At 37.7% G+C, this 24,021-nt stretch overlaps 1 protein-coding gene across 6 annotated transcripts in view; it reads left to right on the plus strand.

Moving 5' to 3' along the window:
• Positions 1-24,021, plus strand: part of OSBPL8 (oxysterol binding protein like 8) — a 200,135-nt gene that overhangs the window by 163,605 nt on the left and 12,509 nt on the right. For all 6 annotated transcript variants that reach the window (XM_075551253.1, XM_075551254.1, XM_075551255.1 and 3 more), the window contains 9 exons: positions 2,595-2,766; positions 10,064-10,301; positions 12,783-12,967; positions 14,251-14,332; positions 16,757-16,855; positions 18,424-18,520; positions 19,430-19,528; positions 21,210-21,307; positions 23,063-23,152. In XM_075551253.1, coding sequence (XP_075407368.1) covers positions 2,595-2,766; positions 10,064-10,301; positions 12,783-12,967; positions 14,251-14,332; positions 16,757-16,855; positions 18,424-18,520; positions 19,430-19,528; positions 21,210-21,307; positions 23,063-23,152 — 1,160 coding nt within the window. The remainder of the gene's footprint in view (positions 1-2,594; positions 2,767-10,063; positions 10,302-12,782; positions 12,968-14,250; positions 14,333-16,756; positions 16,856-18,423; positions 18,521-19,429; positions 19,529-21,209; positions 21,308-23,062; positions 23,153-24,021) is intronic.

Here is a 24,021-nt window from a genome sequence, read left to right on the forward strand (position 1 = left end):
ATCCCTACATTCTTTGCCCTAATCATTTTCTTTTTTTTAACATTTTTTTTTTTGTTCTTCTTTTACATTTTATTAGGGACTCCAACAACTCTTACCACAATCCATACATATACATACATCAATTGTACAAAGCACACCCATACACTCCCTGTCCCAATCACTCTCAAGGCATTTGCTCTTCACCCAAGCCCCTTGCATCAGGTCCTCCTTTTTTTCCCCCCCTCCCTCCCTTTTCCCCCCTCCCTCATATGCCCTTGGTAATCCATACCTCGTTATTTTGTCATATCTTGCCCTATTCGGGGTCTCCCTTCCCCCCTTCTCTGCTGTCCCTCTCCCAGGGAAGAGGTCACATGTGGCTCCCTGCAACCCAGTTCCCCCCTTCCAACCCACTCACCCTCCACTCTCCCAGCATCGTCCCTCACGCCCTTGGTCCTGGAGGTATCATCCACCCTGGATTCCCTGTATCTCCAACCCTCATATGTACCAGTGTACACCCTCTGTCCTATCCAGCCCTGCGAGGTAGAATTCGGATCATGGTAGTTGGGGGGAGGAAGCATCCAGGATCTGGGGGAAAGCTGTGTTCTTCATCGATACTACCTCACACCCTAATTAACCCATCTCCTCTCCTAAGCCCCTCTATGAGGGGATCTCCATTGGCTGACACTTGGGCCTTGGGTCTCCACTCTGCACTTCCCCCTTCATTTAATATAATATATATATACACATACATATATACATATACACATAAATACACATACATACACACACTTATATCTTTTTTTTTTTTTGCATGATGCCTTATATCTGGTCCCTTGGGCACCTCGTGATCGCACTGGCCGGTGTGCTTCTTCCATGTGGGCTTATTTGTTTCTGAGCGAGATGGCCGCTTGTTCACCTTCAAGCCTTTAAGACCCCAGACACTATCTCTTTTGATAGCCGGGCACCATCAGCTTTCTTCACCACATTTGCTTATGCACCCATTTGTCTTCAGCGATCCTATCATGGAGGTGTGCAGTCAATGATATGATTTTTTGTTCTTTGATGCCTGGTAACTGATCCCTTTGGGACCACTCGATCACACAGGCTGGTGTGTTCTTCCATGTGGACTTTGTTGCTTCTGAGCTAGATGGCCGCTTGTTTATCTTCAAGCCTTTAAGACCCCAGTCACTATCTCTTTTGATAGCCGGGCACCATCAGCTTTCTTCACCACATTTACTTGTTCCCCCACTTTGGCTCCAGCCATTGTGTCGGGAGAGTGAGCATCATAGAGTTCCAATTTAATAAAAGAAGGTATTCAAGTTTTTAAGTGTTACATTATCCTTTGAGAATGTTTGTTGTTGTTTTACTATGGCATTTATAGCAGATGCATCCTAATCATTAATCATTTAATTGTCAGGAGTTAGCAGTGTAGTATTTTCTGCTGTTAACAGATCTATAATTAATTGGCTAATGTCCTTTCTGGTTATTCAATTATGTTCTGTCATTTAAAGCAATATTTAATAATGCTTATGTTTTATAATTAACAATTATGAGGCACACAGACCCTGTTTTTGGTAGTGGTACTTATCTCATAAGAAAAAAATTCAAAAGACAAAATTTCAAATAAAATTATTTTATTGTAGACCTAATAATTTAATACTTAATTCATGAGGCAAACAGAACAGCAGCAAAATATATTTATCTAAAATCTAATATCTTTAATAATTAATAATGGATCTATACTTCACATTTGTCTCATAGTTTAAACTGCTCTAACCTAAGCAATGTTGTTAACTTTAGAAATGTATTTCTACAGATGATTCTTTTCAACATCAGTATATCATAGACATAAGCTTTGGGTATGGAAATATTTTACTTGATATTTTAGCCAATATATATGAATTTTAAAAGCCACTGACACTTTCCTCGTGCATATAATTCTAATTTTTCACTCAAAAATCATTGCTTCAGTTAACTAATATCCCATTTATTGGCAGTACTGCACAGAGGTTTTACTACTATTAAAAATGCTCATACCAAATAAAAGCTCACATATAGAAAATATATAGAAAATAGATGTTAGGCCTGCAGATAAATCGCCAACAAACAATGAAATATTATTCCATATAGCTTGTTTTCAGTAGAAACATACTCCTGTATGTTTTAATGTACTTTTTCCTATTTTCAAGTTATGCTGCATATTAATGTTTTAAGGTTTTAAAAATAAAATACATTTATTTTAGGTTAGGTTGTACATCCTGCTGCATGTTGTATCTAATAAAACTGAAATCTTAGCAAATTTACCTTTGATCTGTGTACTGTTAGAGAAAATTAGCCCTTTGGCTCTTTGTATACCTGTTAATCATTCTAAGAAAAGAATTTCCCTTTAGACCTTAATACTATATCTCTTTGAGATTTAAATAAACACCTAAGTAGAAACATTAAATATTTTTAATATTTCTACATAGATGTTTATTTTAAATAAAATGAATTTTCCACTACATGTTTCTTGAAGATACTTGTTTGTGTTTAAAGTTAACAGTAAGCTAAATTAAGATGAATGTTATTTGTATAATTTTTAAATCATCCTTCTTATTGAATCTGTGTTCTTCTAGGCAGGTGCTGGATGGATGCTTTGGAGTTGGCTTTGAAATGTTCTAGTCTTCTTAAGCGTACAATGATCAGAGAAGGTAAAGAACATGACCTGAGCATTTCATCAGAGAGCACACATGTGACTTTGTATGGCTTATTACGTGCTAACAATCTGCACAGTGGTGACAACTTCCAGTAAGTAGATATTAGCACAAATATGGTAATTACCTTCGAGATTGTGTTATTTACTAGATTCATTGGCAGCCTTCAAATTTTTAGTGTAAAGGGGATACCCCCCCAGAAAACATATTTTTTTTCAAAGCCATGTAATTTTTTTTAACAAAATAACCCTATTACCTTCAGAGTACCTTCCATTACACTTAATTCCTTTGTCAAATATGTGATTCCATTCTTGGAAATATTTTTCAAACTCATCTGTTTGGAAGGCTTACTTTTTGTTTTTTCTTCACCTCTTTTATGTCATCAAATTGCTGCCATTTCATGTCCCTCATTATTCTCAGAAACAAAAAAACATCTCTTGGAGTGAAGTAAGGTGAGGCAAAAGAGGCATACTATTTTTTGACAAAGCCAGCACACTGAAGTGGTGTGTGAGAAGGTGCATTGTTGTGGTGGCAGAACCAGTCCCCCATCTGCCACAAGTCAGGCCTTTTTGTAGAACACGATTATGCAATCTTTTTCAGAACCTCAGAATATTCTAAATAGAAAGCCTGATTAACAGTATAATATGGTGGAACGAACTCCAAATGCACTATCCCCCTCACATCGAAAAAATAAATGAGCTTCGTCATGATCTTTGATTTCACTTGATGAGCTTTTTGGGGCAGGGTGACGATGGCATTTGCCACTAATTTGATGGCTGTTTGCTTTGGGGTCCTAAGAATAGCACCATGTCTGGTCGCCAGTAATGGAGCTGTTCTCTCAAAGCATGGTTTGTAGCCACTCAATGTTCTTTTTGCTGGTCAGTGAAAATCTGAGGCACAAATTTCACAGCGAACCTTCTCATTACCAAATGTTCTATTAAATTCGCTGAACTGAGCTCAAAAAATAGTCCAGAAAACTTCCCCCTGTCGTTGGTCTTCGAACACGAGTACATGAATTTTGTAGACACTTTTGTCCAATCAGGAAGTTGACAGATGTCCAGAACAATATTTGTCTTCAGTTGACATATTACCATTTTTGGAATGAGGAAACCGCTCATACACTTGAGTTTTTCCCATAGAGCTGTCCTTGAAGGTTTGTTCAACATGACACTTTCTGAGACATTTTTCTTGAGCAGGAATCAAAATTTTACAGCCAGCCACATTGGCCACCACAAAACCAAAGTTCAAGCAAAATTGCTTTTATGAGAAAATTCACTGTGACCAGAGAGAACCTTCCCCGGCTATACGACTGGGAGCACTAACTGGAGCAAGTTGCTTGAGGCTAGTAGTGCAGCGGGAAAAATGTTTTTTTCTGGGGGGGTACCCCGTTCATATCTAGTAGTAAAACTGTCATCTTTCTGAGATATGGATGGCCTAAAGCCTCATTGCTGCTCTTATAAGTGTAGGAATGTATTTAATTGACTACAGCCAATATGAACTATTTGTTTTTTACCCAAGTATACTTGTGTTTGCTCTTTACTTGGCCTCTGTGCATCATAGTCTCTGTTTTAGACGGTTTCTGCTCCTCTTAGTTCTTTTTTTTCCTGTCATAACCTTATATATTCTTTAAGACAGATCTTAAAGATCACATCATATGGGCAGCCTTTCCACTTCATAACAATAAAATACAATCTGCCCTTCTGTTGAACTTCTCTGACCCTCTTCATTTGCAACTATATGATTGTTTGTTTTGGATTTTCTGATGCCTCATACCTGATCCCCGTCAACACCTCATGATCATACAGGTTGGTGTGCCACTTCCATGTGGGCTTTGTTGCTTCCCTGCCTGATGGCCGCTTGTTTAACTTCAAGCCTTTAAGACCCCAGGCACTATATCTTCTACTAGCTGGGCACCATAAGCTTTCTTCACCAGATTTGCTTATGCACTCATTTTTTCTTCAGCGATAGTGTCAGACCAGGTGAGTATCACACAACGCCCATTGTTAGAACAAAGTGTTCTTGTGTGGAGGGAAGACTTATGTAGAGGCCCAAAGTCCATCTTCTAACCTTAATACTAGAACATACAAATATATATACATAGACCGATTTCCCTATATATATTATATTTACATATCTATATTTATACCTCTCTCTGTTGCTTTTACCTTCTAGCTCTTTCCTCTTTCCTTTTACTTTCCTCCTGCCCCACTATCATGTTTACCCTTCATTTGACTCAGTCATTCCTCTTGACTACATTACAATAGATCAGACCCACGAGGCACTTTACACGCTCCTTGCCATTGATTTTAGATCCCTTCTTGTTCCCCTTTCTATGAGTTTGTTGGTTCATCACCCCTTTACACCACTACCACCACCCTACCTCCTCCTCTCCCATGACTCCTTCCCCCAAACCGTCAGTCCATTGCTTTCTCCTCAGGATTGTTTATCTTCCAATCTTATATAGAAAGACATATATATTAACAAAAACAAACCCATAAATAGGTTCAGGTTTGTCTGCTGGCCTTCATAAATATCCCCCAACCAGGTCTGGTGAGGTGGCAAGTACTGCCGCCTGAGTCAGAAATCTACTTTTGGGATTCTTCGGGGACTTTATGGCTTTTCTAACATTGCTGATCTGTTATGCTCGCTTTGTGGTTTGCCCCACTGTGTGGGGGAGTCAGACCAGACACGCTTCCCTCACTGTGTCTCCAGTGTTGTCCTCTGTAGTGTTGGGGTCAGTGAAAGGATGTCATGTCTCAAGCTGGAACCGGCCCTATGGTCCTCTCTGTGCAGTGGCTTCTCCGAACAGGGATATCACCCTCGATGCTTGGTAACACTTCCATTTCTAACCTTTTCTGTTCCTTTGAAGCCCTATTTGAAGATTGATTTCAGTGCCAAGCACCTGTAGCTTGAATGGGATGAGATAGGGACAAAGGGACGTGAGGGGACAACTGATAAGGGAATTGACATTTGTTGAGCTCCCCTCTCATAGTCTTCACTATGAATCAGAGCCAACTCGATGACACCTAACAACAATGTAGTATAGACTCAGGAGAATATAAAGAAGAGAACCATTTATCTGGCTCCGGATGTGAAGGTTGGCATTTGACCTCATCTTTTCAGGATGGTTTGTTTTTTGTTTGTTTGCGGTTTTGTTTTGATTTTGGATATTTCAAGGAGAGTATATTATTGGAAAAAGAAACTATATGCCATGAAGTTTAGAGAGACTTTTGGAACATGAAGGGGAGACATATGTACAGTAAAGAATAGCTCAATTTGGATTCAGAGTCAATTACAAGAACAAGGGTCAAAGAAGAGCAGATGGAGAAAATAAGGATAGAAAGGTAAGTAAGGAACCCTTAATGTAATGCTAGGGAGTTTATATTTTATTCTATATGGGTCGTAGAAAGTGATATAATGTGGAAGATTGATGTGTACTGTTGTCTGAAGAGTAGTGAGACAGAAAGCCAGACTATTGCGATAATCCCAGGTGCTTGCTAGAGAAGGTTTCAAATGGTGTGGGCACTATAAGGAATGAGAGGAAGTAAGTTTCACAAAATAGAATCAGTATATTTATTCAGTTATGTGACAGAAAATCAGCTGTGAGTAGGCAAAAGACATTTATAGAGCTATAAATATAGGCATGTATATATGTAAATATGTTAATATAATGATAGGAATATAGGTCTGTGTACATATGTTTATATGTTAAATATTAAGGTAGAAGACGGAAATTGGACCTCTAATCAGGCACTCCCTCAATGCAAGAACTATGTTCTAATAACCTGACATCCTGTGATGCTCACCCTCCTGACACAATCGCTGAAGACAAAATGGGTGCATAAGCAAATGTGGTAAAGCTGATGGTGCTCGGCTATTATCAGATATAGTGTCTGGGGTGTTAAAGGCTTGAAGATCAACAAGCAGCCATGTAGCAGAGAAACAACAAAGCCCACATAGAAGAAGCATACCAACCTGTGTGATCATGCGAGGTGTCAACAGGATCAAATACCAGGCATCAGAAGATCCAAAACAAACAATCATATAAATGCAAATGAGAAGGGTCACAAAGAAGGAATGAGTCAGCCAGGTTGTGGTACAGCGTCATAGAAACACACGTATTCCTCTAGTTCTTAAAGGTGCTTCCTCCCCCTCACTTTCATGACCCAGTTCTACCGTACCAATCTGTCTAGAATGGAGCATGTTCATTAATTGGCACAGATAAGAGCTCTCGACACATGGAATCCAAGGCAGATCCCTCAGGAACAGTAATGGGATTAGAGATACCCTGAGGGTAGAGGGGCGATGGGGAAAGAAGGGAGAGAAAGAGGGACTGATCGCAGTGATTGAAGTATAACACACATACCCGTGGGGACAAACAGCAGAAACATGGTGAAAGTGTCCGATATGAAAATAATATATAACTTATCAAGGGTTCACTAAGGTCGGGGAGGGAGGGAAAAAAGAGGAGCTAATACCAAGGGCTCAAGTAGAAAGAAAATACTTTGAAAATGAGAACAGCAATATATGCACAATGTGATTGATAACAATTAATGTATGGATTGTTATAAGACCTATAAGAGCCCCCAATAAAATGATTTTTAAAAAGAAGAAAATGAGCTAAGATCGAGACTGTGCCTTCTAGAGATTGACATTGGACGTGGAGGCTTCTGTTTTTATGATGTTGAACAGAGTACAGTGGAGTTGACAGACTAAGATGGAGGAGGGGAAAAGACCTAGCAATCCATTTCTAAAAAGTAGCCACTGAAAACCCCATCGTGGGAATGGTCCAGGACTATGCAGTGTGCTGTTGTTCCTTTGCGCCGGGATGAACATGCTTGATAAGCCGCTAACAGCAGCAAATGGGAAGGATGCAGAATAGCAATTGTAAGCTGCTTTTTAAATAAATATGTTTGTAAATGGTGAGAAAGACAACATTACCCCAAAAATGAATTTCTATTAAAGTTCCTTGTTTTGAAAACCCAAACAAATGAAGATTTTGGAAAATGAAGACTAAAATAGTTACCAAATAGAACATTTTTTCTGCTCTATTCTGCTTTTTGGGCATTGTTAAAATGTCAATTATATAAAGGCAGCATATATTTGCTTGTAAATTTTTTAATGTTCATCCATGTATAATTTATATGTTCGACCCACAGATACTTCTAGAAATAAGATATTTCTAAATAACTTTGATTTTGTGATTTTTGTTTCTTTTGATTGTTTGCCTTTTGTGAAAATTATTTAATCACTTTTAAGTAGAAGTATCATAAGGCATAGCAGACCTGGGAAATTTTAGACTATCAGTCCATTCATTCATTTATGTCCATCCTTTTAAGTTGAAATTTTCAGAGGAAAATTTTCCATTTGAATTTTCCCTGAATTTTGCTGCAAGATTAAGCCTCTTTGTCAAGTTTTGACTAGAGTTGACAAAGACCTTTGCTAGCATTTTTTGCCTTTTACATTTTCCCTTTTCACTCGTGAATGCATTTTGGGTGACTTTGGAGACCTTTGTAGAAGGAGAAAGTCACACTTTGTTTGAGCTTATTTTAGAATCTGGTGATCTTGGCGTGAATTTTTTTCTTCAGACCAAGAGTAACAGTGAGACTTATCCAAGCAATGATTTGTGAAACAAAACAAAAATCTTGCAAGATATCATCTAATATGTTGGTCTTGGAAAATCTTAGCCTAAAGTTGTAAAGAAGTAAAGAGCTCAGAATGTCTTCTTTTAATAATCCTTAGGATTTTAAAAAATATTTTATTAGGGGCTCGTACAACCCTTATCACAATCCATACATATATATACATCAATTGTATAAAGCACATCTGTACATTCTTTGCCCTAATCATTTTCAGAGCATTTGCTCTCCACTTAAGCCCTTTGCATCAGGTCCTCTTTTTTTTTCCCCTCCTTGCCCGCTCCCCCCTCCCTCACGATCCCTTGATAATTTATAGATTGTTATTTCGTCATATCTTGCCCTATCTGGAGTCTCCCTTCCCCCCCTTCCCTGCCGTCCTTCTCCCAGGGAGGAGGTCACATGTGGATCCCTGTAATCAGTTCCCCCTTTACAACCCACTCACCCTCCACTCTCCCAACCTTGCCCCTCACACCCCTGGTCCTGAAGGTATCCACCCTGGATTCCCTGTGCCTCCAGCTCCCCTATGCACCAGTGTACAACCTCTGCCCTATCCGGTCCTGTAAGGTAGAATTCAGATCATGGTAGTTGGGGCGAGGAAGCATCCAGGATCTGGGGGAAAGCTGTGTTCTTCATCGGTATTACATCGCACCCTGACTGACCCATCTCCTTTCCTAAACCCCTCTGAGGGGATCTCCAGTGGCCAACAAATGGTCCTTGGGTCTCCACTCTGCACTCCCCCCTTCATTCACTATGGCATATATATATATACACACACACACACACACACACACATATTCTTTTTTTGTTGTTGCATGATGCCTTATACCTGGTCCCTTTGGCACCTCGTGATCGCACCGGCTGGTGTGCTTCTTCCATATGGGCTTTATTGCTTCTGAGCTAGATGACCGCTTGTTTACCTTCAAGCGTTTAAGACCCTAGACACTATCTCTTTCGATAGCCGGGCACCATCAGCGTTCTTCGCCACATTTGCTTATGCACCCGTTTGTCTTCAGCGATTGTATCATGGAGGTGTGCGGCCAATGATATGATTTTTTGTATTTGATGCCTGATAACTGATCCCTTCGGGACCACCCGATCGTAGGGCAGGAGGAAAATCAAGAGAGATGGAGGAAAGAGCTAGGAGTCAAGGGGCATTTATGGAGGTCTAGACAAAGACATGTATATGCAAATATATATATGAGGATGGGGAAATAGATCTATGTGTCTATATTTATAGGTTAAGTATTAAGGTGGCGGAAGGCCCTTGGGCCTCTTCTCAAGCACTCCCTCAATGCATGAATACTTTCTTTTATTAAATTGGCACTCTACGATGCTCACCCTCCCGACACAACTGCTGAAGCCAAAGTGGGTGAACAAGTAAATGTGGTGAAGAAAGCTAATGGTGCCCAGCTATCAAAAGAGATAGTGTCTGGGGTCTTAAAGGCTTGAAGATAAACAAGCGGCCATCTAGCTCAGAAGCAACAAAGCCCACATGGAAGAATCCTGAGGATTTTTATTGAGTATATTTTGCCTCCATTTACTAATCTGTAAAATGAGGATAGTAATGCTATAGTTATACTAATGTTATACTATTTTGAGGATTAACTGTATTAGGCTTGTAAAATACTTAACTGTCTGGCACATAGTAAATTCTCAAAAGTTACCTGTCATTCTTTTTTGTTGTTGTTGTTACCTGTCATTCTTATTAAATATTTTAACCTCTTCTATCTATCCTGATTTCTTTTCTCTAAGATTAAATGACAGTGAAATTGAACGACAGCATTTTAAAGACCAAGATATGTATTCTGATAAATCTGATAAAGAAAATGATCAGGAGCATGATGAGTCTGATAATGAAGTGATGGGGAAGAGTGAAGAAAGTGATACTGATACATCAGAAAGGCAGGATGATTCCTATATTGAACCAGAGCCTGTTGAGCCTTTGAAAGAGACCACCTACTCTGAGCAGAGTCATGAAGAACTTGGAGAGGTAAAAATCTATTCTAATCTGAGATTTTGATTTTCTAATTTGGGGAATTTTTTCTAAGTGAAATTACTTATCTTCCTGAAAGACAATATTTATGTGCTATCTTATTCTTTTAATGGCAATGCATTAAAATATATTAGAATTTGTAAACAATAAGCAGATATGCTGGCTTATATGACAGTATAGTCTGTTAAATACAAAGTATACATTTTCTTTACATTTAATATTAAAAGACAACCATTTCATATAACCAGGTGTAAAGTAAGTTAGAAGGAAACTTGAGTTTCAAACTTTGTTAATATTGCTAGCCTGTAGAAGAAAGTGTAATAGAGATTAAAGCATTTTTGTAATGGTTCTTTTATGTATATCAATAGCTTTGTCTCGTACTATCTTTTAAAATTAAATGTTATACCTATAGACTGTGTTGATTAACACACTGCTTACCAGCCATGAGTATACTTGTGTTTTTGTGCCCTAACATTGCTGAATTGTCGCAAGTTAAATCGTGTTTGCACTTACACAGTTTATACAGTTTATAAACCTAAAAGCAATATAAGTCTTTATAGCAGCTGACTGCATGGGATAGTTTTGGCTTGAAATAGCCAGTTTGCAAAGTGTTAGGAATGTTTGGGAAGGTGCAACTTTAGCTTCTCCCTATCTAGAGCAAAATAGAATATACAAAAATCAAAGACACAAGGAAAAAATTAGTCCAAAGAACTAAGGGGCCAAACAGACCTCGTGGTTAGCCTGCCTAAGCATGTGTACAGAAAAACTAGAATAATAGTGTTAATAAAGAATATTGAATATATCATGAACTGATAGAGAACAAATAAATCCGTCTTGGGAGAAGTACAGGCAGAAGCATGGATAGCTGAATTTCTCTTGTACTTTGGACATGTTATATCAAGAGGGACCAGCCTCTGGAGAAGGAGATCATACTTGAGTACATGAGATTCAGCAAAAAAACAAGATAACCCTCAGTGACACAGGGTAATAGCATGACGATCACAGTGGGCTGAAATATAACAGTGATTGTGAGAATGCTATAGGACTGGGTAATGCTGCATTTTGTTGTACATAGGGACATTATGAATCAGAACAAACAACCCAACAATTACAATATGTCATAATTATGTATCCAGTTGGCAAAAATGAAAAAAAAAAGCCTGGATGTGAAATTGTTAGAAATAGTTTAGGGCAACTTAGCAAAAATTTTTAATAAACAAAATATTTGGCTTAAAAATTCCTCTTCAAGGCAAGTATTAACAAATGAAGAAAGAATACAAAGATATTTGCCATGCTGCTTATGATGTGAAAAATGTGACAATTAATTGGGGAAATTATGAAAAAATAGGTCACGTTACACTCTGAACAAATGGGTCATGTAACATTCATAATGGTAGACTAATAGAAATGCATTTTTATGGAAAGATGTCTGAGAAGAATTGGATACAGAAAAGTGTCTATAGGGTGTTTTGTTTCCAAACTGATAACTGGAGAGAAGACTAAAGTATGACATAGCCAGAACCATAAACATAGTTTCTCTGAGTGGTGGGTGGCATTATGAGAGGATTTTGATTGCTCATCTGAATTTGCTCGAATAAATGTTAAACAGTCCTAATTGCAACATAATCATTTCAGATGTTTAAAATAAATAAATCCTGGTTAAGGAATAAGGTTAAACAAGTGTAGCTTAAGATTCCAAGCACACATAGAAAGCAGACAGCAGCTCGAATGCCATCATTTTGACATCATGACTCCTTTAATAAACCGGTAATAAGACTCCTCGTGGAGTCCCTGGGCCTCTGGGATAAGTGACTACTGCACTGCTAATTGAAAGGTTGAAGATTCAAAGTCACGCAGAGATACCTTCAATCTACAGAACGCAATTCTATTTTGATACACATGAGATTGCTATGAGTCAAAATCAACCTCTTGACAATTGGCCACCTTTTTAAATTATTTTGTTTTAAAAGACTCATTATAAAACACCCATGTAGACTTGGCTCCTGCATCTCAGGAAGACTGCTTATTAAAAATGAGTGCTGACATTTATAACTTTAAAGGTTCATTCATTTGAAACCATTTTTTCTCAAACAGTTGTTCTTAATAATCTAAGGAACCAGTTGATCTTAATTTTTAAATTATGTACACAAAGAAATTAGCAGTAATTGCCTCGGTAGACAGTCTGGAAAGACAGGAAAGCAATAAGAGAGTTGTATGTTTTGTCTTCAGAGGGGGCTGTTTCCTTTTTTTTTTTTTTTTGTACCACACGTCATCCATCATGTATGACACCATCATTGGTAATTGTGCAAAAAATAAGATCTTGTGCAAAGATCTTAATAAAAATAAAGTAAAAGCCACATTTTATCAGTGGGAAAAAAGAATGGTTGAAATACCCTGTGTAGAGTATATATATCAAACATTAGTTGTCTACATATTTTTGTGTTAAATAATTATGATTAATTTTGTTAATTGCTAAAGGCAGGTGAGGCTTGTCAGACAGAAACTGTGTCTGAAGAAAACAAAAGTCTTATCTGGACATTGTTGAAACAAGTCCGCCCTGGTATGGACCTGTCCAGGGTAGTTCTGCCCACGTTTATTTTGGAGCCCCGTTCTTTCCTGGATAAACTGTCTGATTACTACTATCATGCAGATTTCCTATCTGAGTAAGTAGACTCTTTATTTCTTTAAACAGAGGATACGATTTGGCTTCAGGGATTTTCTACATGCTATTATGCCTTGCCAAAATCAGGCGTTAATGATGTATGCCCCCTCTTGCTCACTTCTTTAATAAGAACAAAAGTATGCTTTCTGCTTTGCCAAAATGTTTCCATCTATGAAACTGACTTGCATGACAGAATTGACAAGTTGTGTCTTAGCTAACAGCATTGCTTTTGCAGGCTTCCCTAACCTATCACTGACCCACCATGGGGAGTGGTGATTGGTGTTGCTTGTTCTGTCCAAGTCCTCTGTTAAGTTCTTACCTGGGACTTGTGCTTCTTTTTATACTTACCACATTCCTACATGCCACTTACTACAGCCAGCGTGTCCCTGGATACGGCCTTTTGGCTTAACTCTCTACTCCCTACTCCAATCTTCACTTTTCTTCCTGCCAGCTCTATCCTCGCACGATTTTAGACAGATGTAGGCTTAAAGGAATGAGGCAAGAACTGTCACCTCATCCCAATAGTTTCATGGAGAAACCTTAAAATATAACAAATTTTCAAGCCTCACCTGATGCCCCCTTGCAGTGGCGGTGATATTTCAAGACACCGTGGTTTTGAAGCTATTGATATCTCATAGTGTGACCTGATTTTTTAAATCTACATAATTTATATACTCAGGTTTTTTTCTATTGTATTAATCAACATTGCAGAAAATTATGAGGTGAGTCAAAGGACATTTGACAAAATAGAGTATTTTTAAAACAAATCCTATGATAGACCAAGTGCTTATCCTTTTAAAAATAAAAACAACTAGATATTGAGATGAAAAAGATCAACAACCTAATTGGAGAAGGAGTGAAGAAATGATCAGATAGTTCAGAAATAAAGAAATGGGAAAAACTCCTAAACATTGTAAACCTCATTCAAAATAAGAAAAGTATAGATCCACAAGCTACAGTAAACACATTTGTTCATCATATTTACAAGTGGTCCTTAAAAGAAAAAACAAACAAGCTAAAAACAACAACAAAATAAACAAGCTGCCCTAAAACTTTTATACCCGGCTCACCTTTTATCTTCTTACATAAGCTCTTCTAGTTTATCTGAGACACAAACTCGCATAATGCCTTTCTCTGAGAGAGATTTGCAGTATTGACCAAAATATCATACATGTATCCATTCTTTGATCTAATAATCTCACTTCCGGGAATCACTCGGCTTGATAAATGAAAATTTTTTTATACATTTTGTACTAATTTGAGTTTACTCTTTTTGTCATTTAGGGCTGCTCTTGAAGAAAATCCATATTTCCGTTTGAAGAAAGTAGTAAAATGGTATTTGTCAGGATTTTATAAAAAGCCAAAGGTACTGTTCTTTTAATTTCTTTAGCTTTGGTAGCTTTATGCATTTATTAATAATTATAGTAATGAATCTCGAGTTAGGAAAATTATAAACGGCATGATCGTTTTAGATCTGTGCTGTGGTTGAAGTAATTTATTCCACTTCATCTGTGGTGCAGTCTTTGTAATGGATGCTTCCCATATGGCACAGTTGTTTGTTTTGGCTGGTTTAAATTATTTCGTGTCGAGCACACCTGGGCCCACCAAGCTCAGGACGATAGCCCAGCTCGAAGGGCCCATTGTACAGAGAGGACCATACAGCCGGCCCCACGGTGAGATGTGACATCCTGCACTGACCCATGGCCCTACATGGGACAGCACTTGAGACACAGTGGGGGATGTGCGACTGAGCTGACCCCACCACACTGAGGCAAACGCTGGGGAGTGCAGTGGAGCAGCGGGGAGGCAGAACAAAGAGATCCCGAGGGAAGTATAAAGGATGGACTTTGGGGCCAGGGCGTGGCACCCCACCAGACTCATCCGGAAAACACTCCTAAAGACCAACAAACAGACCTCAAACTACTAACAGAATTTTATTTTTTGCTGTCTTTTTGTCTTGTTTTTCTTTTTTTTTTCTCTTTTAAATTTTGCATATGTCACTGACTTTTTTGTGTGACAGCAGGTCGGTGTTGCTGCTGTTGATGCCATGTTCTTCTGTGCCACTTTGGTGCTGTCAAAGCCATCTGCATTTGTATACACATATCACTATATCTGCAGGTCCACCTAGATAAGATAGGCTGGACAAACAATGTGAGAAGAAAATAACGGGACCAACAGTCCCGGAGGGACATGAGAGTGTGGGAGGTAGGGGAAAGGAGGATGTGTTGGCCAACACAGGGACTAGGGAAAAACAAGTGGTTCAAAACCAGTGCCAGGGAGGGGATGGGAGGACTGGTAGGAAGTGACCAAGGGCAAGGTAGCTGAGAGGAATTACTGAAACCAGAATGAAGGCTGAACATGGTAGTGGGACAGGAGGAAAGCGTAAGGAAATAGAGGAAAAGAGTAGGAAGCAAAGGGAATACATAGAAGCCTAAATACAAACATCTACATATGTAAATATATTCATGATTATGGGGGAAATAGACCTATGTGCATATATTTATAGGTTCAATAGGAGGGTAGCAGGGGGACATTGGGCCTCCTTGTGCACACTCCCTCAATACAATAGCACCTTACTCAGCTAAATGGTCATTCCATGATACCTACCTTCCCGACATGATCACTGAAGACAGACATGTGCATAAGCAAACGTGGTGAAGAAAGCTGATGGTGCCAGGCTATCAAAAGATAGAGCGTCTGGGGTCTCAAAGGCTTGAAGGTAAACAAGCAGCCATCTAGCTCGGAAGCAACAAAACCCAGAGAAGAAGCACACAGACTAAGTGAATACAAGGTGTTGAACAGACCAGGTAGCAGACACCAAAGAACAAAAACCATCATTGTGTGATCACCTTCCTCACATAAATACTGAAGACGAATGTGTGCATAAGTAAGTGTCGTGAAGAAGGCTGATGGTGCCTGGCTATTAAGAGATATAGTCTGGGGTCTTAAAGGCTTGAAAGTAAACAAGCGGCCATCTAGCCCAAAAGCAACAAAGCCCACATGGAAGCAGCACACCAACATGTGTGATCCTGAAGGGCCGAGGGGACCAGGTTTTAAACAACAAAGGCAGGGGGGGAAAATATCATATCACCGTGAATGAGGGGAGTGCGTGATGGGGACCCAATGCCCAGCTGTAGACAGCTGGACATCCCTTGCAGAGGGGTCGTGGGGAGGAGATGAGTCACTCAGGGTTCAGTGTAGCAACAATGAAACTCAAAACCTTCCTCTAGTTCTTGAACACTTCCTCCCCGCCAATTATGATCCAATTCTACCTTGCGGACCTGGTTAGACCAGAGGATGCACAGCGGTGCAGTAGGGATATGGAAACACAGGGAATCTAGGACGGATGAACCCCCAGGACCAGCGGTGAGAGTGGCGACACCAGGAGGGAAGGGGGTGTAGAAAGGGGTAACCGATCTCAGGGATCTATATGTAACCTCCTCTCTGGGGGATGGGCAACAGGAAAGTGGGTGATGGGAGACCCCGGGCAGTGAAGATAAGATAAAATAATAATTTATAAATTATTAAGGGTTCATGAGGGAGGCGGGAATGGGGAGGGGAGGGGAGGGAAAAAAGGAAAATAAGCTACTACCAGGAACCCAAGTGGAAGGCGAATTTTGAGAATGATGAGAGCAACGAATGTATAAGGGTACTTTACTCAATTGATGTGTGTATGAATTGTGATAAGAGTTGTATGAGCCCCAATAAAATGATTTATTAAAAGAAAGAAAGAAAAAATTATTTCGTGTCTTCCATATTTGTAATTTGAAACTTGTGTGTTTTTTACTAGGGACTGAAGAAACCTTATAATCCTATACTTGGTGAGACTTTTCGTTGTTTATGGATTCATCCCAGAACAAACAGCAAAACTTTTTATATTGCTGAACAGGTATTAAAAATACATGTTACACAGGGAATCCAGGACAGATAAAACCCCAGACCAATAATATGAGTAGCTATACCAGGAGGGTAAATGGAAAGTGGGATAGAAAGGGGAAACTGATCACAAGGATCTACATATAACCCCCTCCCTGGGGACAGAGAACAGAAAAGTGGGTGAAGGGAGATGTCAGACAGTGTAAGACATGGCAAAATAATAATAATTTATAAATTATCAAGGGTTCTTGAAGGAGGGAGGGGGGAACGAGCTGATATCAAGGGCTCAAGTAGAAAGAAAATGTTTTGAGAATGATGATGGCAACAAATGTACAAATGTGCTTGACACAATGGATGGATGTATGGATTGTGATAAGAGTTGTATGAGCCCCTAATAAAGTGATTTTTAAAAGAAAAAATTGAAATTAAAAAATACATGTTACAAGTAGCAAAATTGATCTGGAAATTATTGAAATATGTTTGATAGTTAACATTAACTCATTAAACTCACTCTTGACTAACTGCACTTCTTGAATATTTGATAAACATTTAAGTCATATTGCAGTCATGGAATCTCTGCAAAAAGTAAAGCTTTGCATGTCCTGGCTTGTTTCTTATTTGCCCATACTAACATTTCTAATTCACTTTTTGTATCATATTCATCTCTACTTATGATTCTCAGTCTAGCCTATTCATTGAAACTTGAGAATATGGTGTTTTTTCCTCAGTAACTAATGGTCCTTTAATATAATAATTCTTACCTTGAGGGTTAAGGAGGATTACACCATGTGTCACCTGAAAAACCTTGCCCTTAACCCTTGAGAATTTGTTACCCACTCAGATTGAAACGACTCATCTATATTAATGGTTTTTAAATTTATGATTATGCCCCTTGCATGTTAAGTTCACAATATTTCTTCACATAATTGAAAAGCTTGCATAGAATTTGATTTTTAGTTTTATCTGCATTTCAAAAATATAAGATGTAGAAATGTATAGATACTGGATTATTAAAATTACATTTTCAAAGCTTTTGTTAGATTCCTACATCTTATTCAGCACTCCATATAAAGAATAACCACTGTAATCTGTCATTCATTGCCGAGTAAAAATGATCACCAAAACTTGTTATTTTCAAATACAAATATTTATTATCTCGTACAGTGAGTTCACGGAAGCTGGGTCCTGCTTAGCTGAGTTGTTCTGGCTTAGCGTGTTTCATGGTGTTACATCAGCCAGCCCACAGCATCAAGGCTTTTCTGGGCTGGAAGATTGTCTTCCACACTCATTCACTTGTCTGTTCACAAGAGTGCTCAGACCTTCACCCCATGGCCCTCTTCGTAGCCATAGATACAATACTGCATTATCTTTTATAACCTAATGTCATGTAATAAACCACTATTTCTGCAAAACACATTTGGGAGGCGGGTTTCCTCGATAGCTGGTTATACCACAAGCATAACTGTTTAATATTGCTACTTAGCTTACATTAATTTATTACTCATTATTATAGTGTGCTTTTAAGAGTTGAATTTTTTATAATCGAATAATGCACTTACCTTTTTCCCAATGTTTAATTAGGTGTCCCATCATCCACCAATATCCGCCTTTTATGTTAGTAACCGAAAGGATGGATTTTGCCTTAGTGGTAGTATCCTGGCTAAGTCCAAGTTCTACGGTAAGTTCCGTCTGGCTTCCATCTTTTTTCTGAGAGAGTAGTTTCTGGTGAAGTTTTACTTGACAATAGCTCAAGCTGTTTCCAAAAGGAAATATATATGTAATTTTAAGTACCATGATTATTTGAATAATGGCCTTTCTCTTCTAGTATTTAGTGTGTTTTGTTTTTGTTTTCTGCTGATTATACAGATAGGGCTGGTTCATATTTTATCACATATGTATAAATTCATCATAGAACTGTTTTCCTTTTTTTTAAAATCATTTTATTAGGGGCTAATCCATACATACATCAATTGTGTAGAGCACATTTGTACATTCATTGCCCTCATCATTCTCAAAACATTTGCTCTCCACTTAAGCCCCTGGCATCATCATAGAGTTTTCTCGTAGTGATCGGATAGTTGAACCTGACCACGTCGAGCAGTGAAGAGTGGAGGTAATTCAGTAATGCCGAGGCTAGGTAGGGAATAAATATGAAGAAAGGACTAAAAGAAAATCCTGCTACGTTTTATTGATTGTATTTAAGGCAGGTATTTTTTATTTTCTATTATTTTGATATGTAATGTAAGTCACAGACAAGAAATAGTATTTTGACATAAAATGGGCAAATTAAGCTGTATAAACAGTCATTGTTTTAGTGGATGTTCTCCTTTAAAAGCCTCATAAAATAAAAGAAGCATATAACTGTTAACTTTTTTAAGTACATGATTATTTTGCAAGAATAGGAAAGCAGATTAAATAGATCTTAAAATTATAATAGTGCATACATGTTTTGGGCATATTGGGATTGAGACATTTTTAAGATATTCTGTTGAGGATGTCATGTTTGGTAGACCTGGATTTATTTTTTTGTTTGTTTGGAACTGATTGAATTTGTGTCATGAAACTTCATAAACAATATTTATTTCAGGAAACTCCTTATCTGCAATATTAGAGGGAGAAGCACGGTTGACATTCTTGAATAGAGGTGAAGACTATGTAATGACAATGCCGTATGCTCATTGTAAAGGTAAATTTTTCCTTATTTGAGTTAGATTTTTAAAATCGTTTTAAGTATATTTTATGAAGCCATAAATTGTGGTATTGAGATTGATTGATTTAGCCTTGTATTTTGTTAGAAAACATAATTTGCAAACACTGAAGAATATTGCTGTCATCTGCTGGATGTTTATTGAATTAGTTCACCACTAATAAATGTATTATGGTATATACATTACTCTGAAGAGACTAATTTACAGTGTTGGAATCTCTTTTTTTGTTGGCTTAATGTACGGGGTTAGAAGTTTGCTGAAACTACCCATTATTTCAGAATACTTAGTGATTTCCCTCCTCTTAAATCATCCTTTTAAAATTTTAATTTACTGCCGTTTGATTTTCCAAATCCTTTTAAATCTTCTTTCTTAACAGTTGACAACTTCTTAAAAGTTAATGAATGCTTTTTTCACTTATTATTTAGAGTACAGGCTAGAATATTAAATAATAACTGTCAATTCAGGTCAAGCATCCAGCAAATCTTATGTACTTAACATTCAAAACTCATTTAATAATTCCAATAACCTAAAAGGTTATATAATTGTGCCTATTTCAGAGGTGAGGAAATGAGGCACAAAGGTTAACTAACTGCTCAGCATTACACAGGTAGAGTGTTGTAGGGTCAAGCTCTGAAGTGTGCGCTTTGCACTGTGCACTTTTAACAAGTATACATCAGCTGAAATACTCAGTTTGCCCTTTATCAGTTTCTTTCCAACTGATTTCTTTAAAACAGATTTTTGGTGTTATTCTCATTTATTTTAAGAAATGATTCATGAAAATATAGAAATTATATATTAGACAGCATTTTGCAGATGAAAAATTGGGAGGGGTAATAATCTTACCCAAGACAAACTCCTTAGTTGGTTAAAAAGCTGAGTCTGCAATCTAGGATTTCTGACTCCATTCACTCTTCCATTTACCTGTTTACTAGGTAAAAAAGTGGCCAACTTTTAGCCTCTGCTATATGATTCATAGAGCTTCACGTGTAGTTCATGAAGTAACTTATCTAAATTTGTGAATTATATTGATGAGATGTTTTCAAGTTTTGTATCATTAGGAATAAATAAATTGATATACAATATAAATACCCATGCCATATCCAACTAACAATAGGAAAAATTGGGTGTTTTTTTGCATGTGAAAAGAGATAACCCTCTGTAAATGAGAGTTGAAAATATTATTTTTATTAGGCTTCCCATCTTTGCATCTGTGGCTGCAGTTTTTCAGAGTGTGTTCCTGTAGCCACTGTTCCCACAAAGTGTTTTACAAATAGAGTTCTGTAGTCAAGTGTAGTACATATTGCATACTTTGTTCCTGTGTGAGAAATTAGCATTGTGTATTTGCATATTAAAGATTGCTTTAATACCTTAATCCAACAATGTACAACATACACAAAGTTCAATATCATATATTTAACTTTGCTAAATCCAGAATTTCTCTGACATTATGCCACAAAATTATTTGGGGAGCTATTTCTTTGACTTATATCCAAGCATCCTATGGAGCCAACTTTATGTTTATATAATAAGTGTTTATTGGGTGAGACAGAGTGCACAGTTATAAATAGCACTTGGAAGGGAATTAGATTACAAAGCTGCTCTAATTGCTGTAACCCACTGCACTCTCTGTTCAACGTGTGTCCTTTTCCCTTTCCTTAGGCATTCTTTATGGCACAATGACACTGGAGCTTGGGGGGACAGTCAGTATCACATGCCAGAAAACTGGATACAGTGCAATACTTGAATTCAAACTAAAGGTTAGTTGAATGGAGAACTGATCTGTTTGTTAAACCTTTGCCCAATTGAAATCAACAACAAATTTTAAAAAATAATTAAATGAAATTTAAAATAAAACAAACTAAATGTTAGTAGAGATTCATAGGGAGGTATCACCTTTAAGGGAATTATGCTATTATGCTATGAATAAGGAGCACTGGTGGCAGAGTGGTTGGTAATGATTTGGGCTGTAATACGCAAAGTCAGCAGTTTGAAGCCACCAGCCGCTGTGCAGGAGAAGATGGGGTTTTCTGCTCCAATAAAGAGTTACAGTCTCAGGAACCAACAGGGGCAGTTCTGCCCTGTCCTATAGCGTCCCTATGAGTCAGCATCAACTCAAGGACAGTAAGCTCTGAGCTGCTCTGAATAGAGTTCTGTGACACAGTGGTTATGCCTTGGGTAGCTAGCTACAAGGTCCACAGTGTAGAGCCACCAGCTTCTCCATGGGAGAAAAGCAGGACTTTCTACCACAATAAAGAGTTAACAATCTTGCTGTGCCCTATAGGGTCACTATGAGTCTGCCTGAACTCAATGGCAGTGAGCTTGGGCTTTGAGTTTGTGCTATAAATATTGAATAAAGAGCATAATTTACTTTATGTTTAAAGACAAGGAACACAGAGGTCACATAAGTCAATGATATGAAGAATAGGGCCAAACCAAATGCACTGCCGTAAAGCCAATTCAGACTCCTGTTAACCCTCTGGAACAGAGTAGACCTGCTTCCAGGGGTTTTCATGCCTGTAAATCTGCAGAGAAGCAGATTGCCTCATCTTTCTAACTCAGAGCTGCCGGTAGACTTTTGTGTAAGCAGCTTGAGGCTTAATCTACTCTACCAGGACTCTTTGTTAAGCAGTGGGCGTCAAGGGTAGGTGAACATTTGGGGATTAATTTTCAGGATCTCTTCTTACAAGTTATAGTATATCACTTCCACCATCATCTGTCGTTTGAAGAGTAGTAACCCACCCAAATTCAAGGGCAGAGGATGCAGACCTCACTTCTCAGTGGCCTCACTGAGGAATAAATAGTGCATGGTCTGTGAATGGGGAGTGGGGATCTTCTTGAAGATTCCTTTCGAAAGGTAGCCTGAAAATGAAAAAGTAAAATTGAGACCCCCTTTACAGTGTTAATAGTTGTTATAGAACTGTGTTAAGACAAAAATATGTATAACTATTTGTTACTTATTCCTGAATTTCTGTGTTGATAAGCAGCTAATCAGTAACTTTGCCCTAACAAAAAAGAGTTAGATCGACGCATCAGGATTTTGTCTCTAGGGAGAGACATTTTTAAGGTAGTACAGTGACTCAGTGTATATTCCTTCTACTTTTATTTCTTGGAGGATTTTTTTATTTCTGATTGGTTATCGTAATTTGTTTTGGTATGAAAGAAAATGACTCAGTAATCCCGTTAACTTTTTGACTTGTTGAGCTTCTACTTCTAACTGTACTACCATATTGATGAAAATGAAAAGGGTGCAGCCTTGAGAGTTAGGAGAGTGCATAGGACTTGAGTCAGTTGTATCATTGTGATCTTTCTCAGTATGTGTGTTTATTCGGATGTTACATAATCTTATTTTATAAATGTTCGATAGCAACAAATTCTAATCTCCTCTAATTTAAAATTTCTGCCAGATTTTTCATCACTTGAGCACTATAGCTAGAAAATTGCTTTTCTTGTTGTTTGTCTACATGGTGTGTAAACATGTTAAAATTAAAATATTTCTTCAACATTTTTTAAAGCCATTTCTAGGTAGTAGTGATTGTGTTAATCAAATATCAGGGAAACTTAAATTGGGAAAAGAAGTCCTAGCTACTTTGGAAGGTCATTGGGTAAGTATTTTTATATACTAGCTTTTCAAAACTGATTTTATTCTGTGGTGAAAAAATAAAATTACATTTAAAATAAAAATCATGCTTAATAATTATGAAAACACCACTATTCGATATAAGCTATTCAACAAAATATGTTCAGTTACTACATAGTTTGATTTTGATGCTATTTTGAAATACTAGTTTTATATAGTATTTACTCTTTTCAAAACTTTAAAACAATTGAAATTGCTATTGTTTAAAATCTACTCATGTTAATTGATTTAATACAACACTATGAGGTGAGTACTATTACTTTTCTCATTTTCCAAAAGAGAAAATTAAGGCCCAGAAACTTTGAATTTTTCCCAAAAGGAATGGCCACGCAGGAATCGCGGCCCAAGCGCTTCAAGGCCTGCGCTCTTACCCATGGCACTGTACCGCTGCTTACATAGAAGGCAGAGGCACAGTTCTGTGTCGACTTAGGTTGTCTTTTGAGAAACATGGAAAAGGAATAGTGGTAGATGAGAATAATGACTTTGATCAACTTCCCTGCAGACAAATTTATTATGTAATTTTGTTAAGAGAAGCTTAAACATTTAAAAAATATTTTAAAAAATATTATGGTTCTGTCTAATTGCTCACTCATTGTGAACATTGAATATATGCTATTTTCTGCCTATAACAATGAGCAAATGAGAAATGTGATGCAAAATGAAACTAGGTCTAGATGCTCAGTTAAGAGGTCAGATATGGTTTCTAAAATTTTTTGTTAATTGTATATGAATGTCATTTAGGGGAATAAAAAAGCCTTCTTTTTATTAATAAATTTCCTAAGATTGTACTCAATTTTTCAGTGCTAAGAAAGTGCCTTAACAGTTTTTCTATCC

Source organism: Tenrec ecaudatus, chromosome 6, assembly GCF_050624435.1.
Source record: "Tenrec ecaudatus isolate mTenEca1 chromosome 6, mTenEca1.hap1, whole genome shotgun sequence".
NCBI lineage: Eukaryota > Metazoa > Chordata > Mammalia > Afrosoricida > Tenrecidae > Tenrec > Tenrec ecaudatus.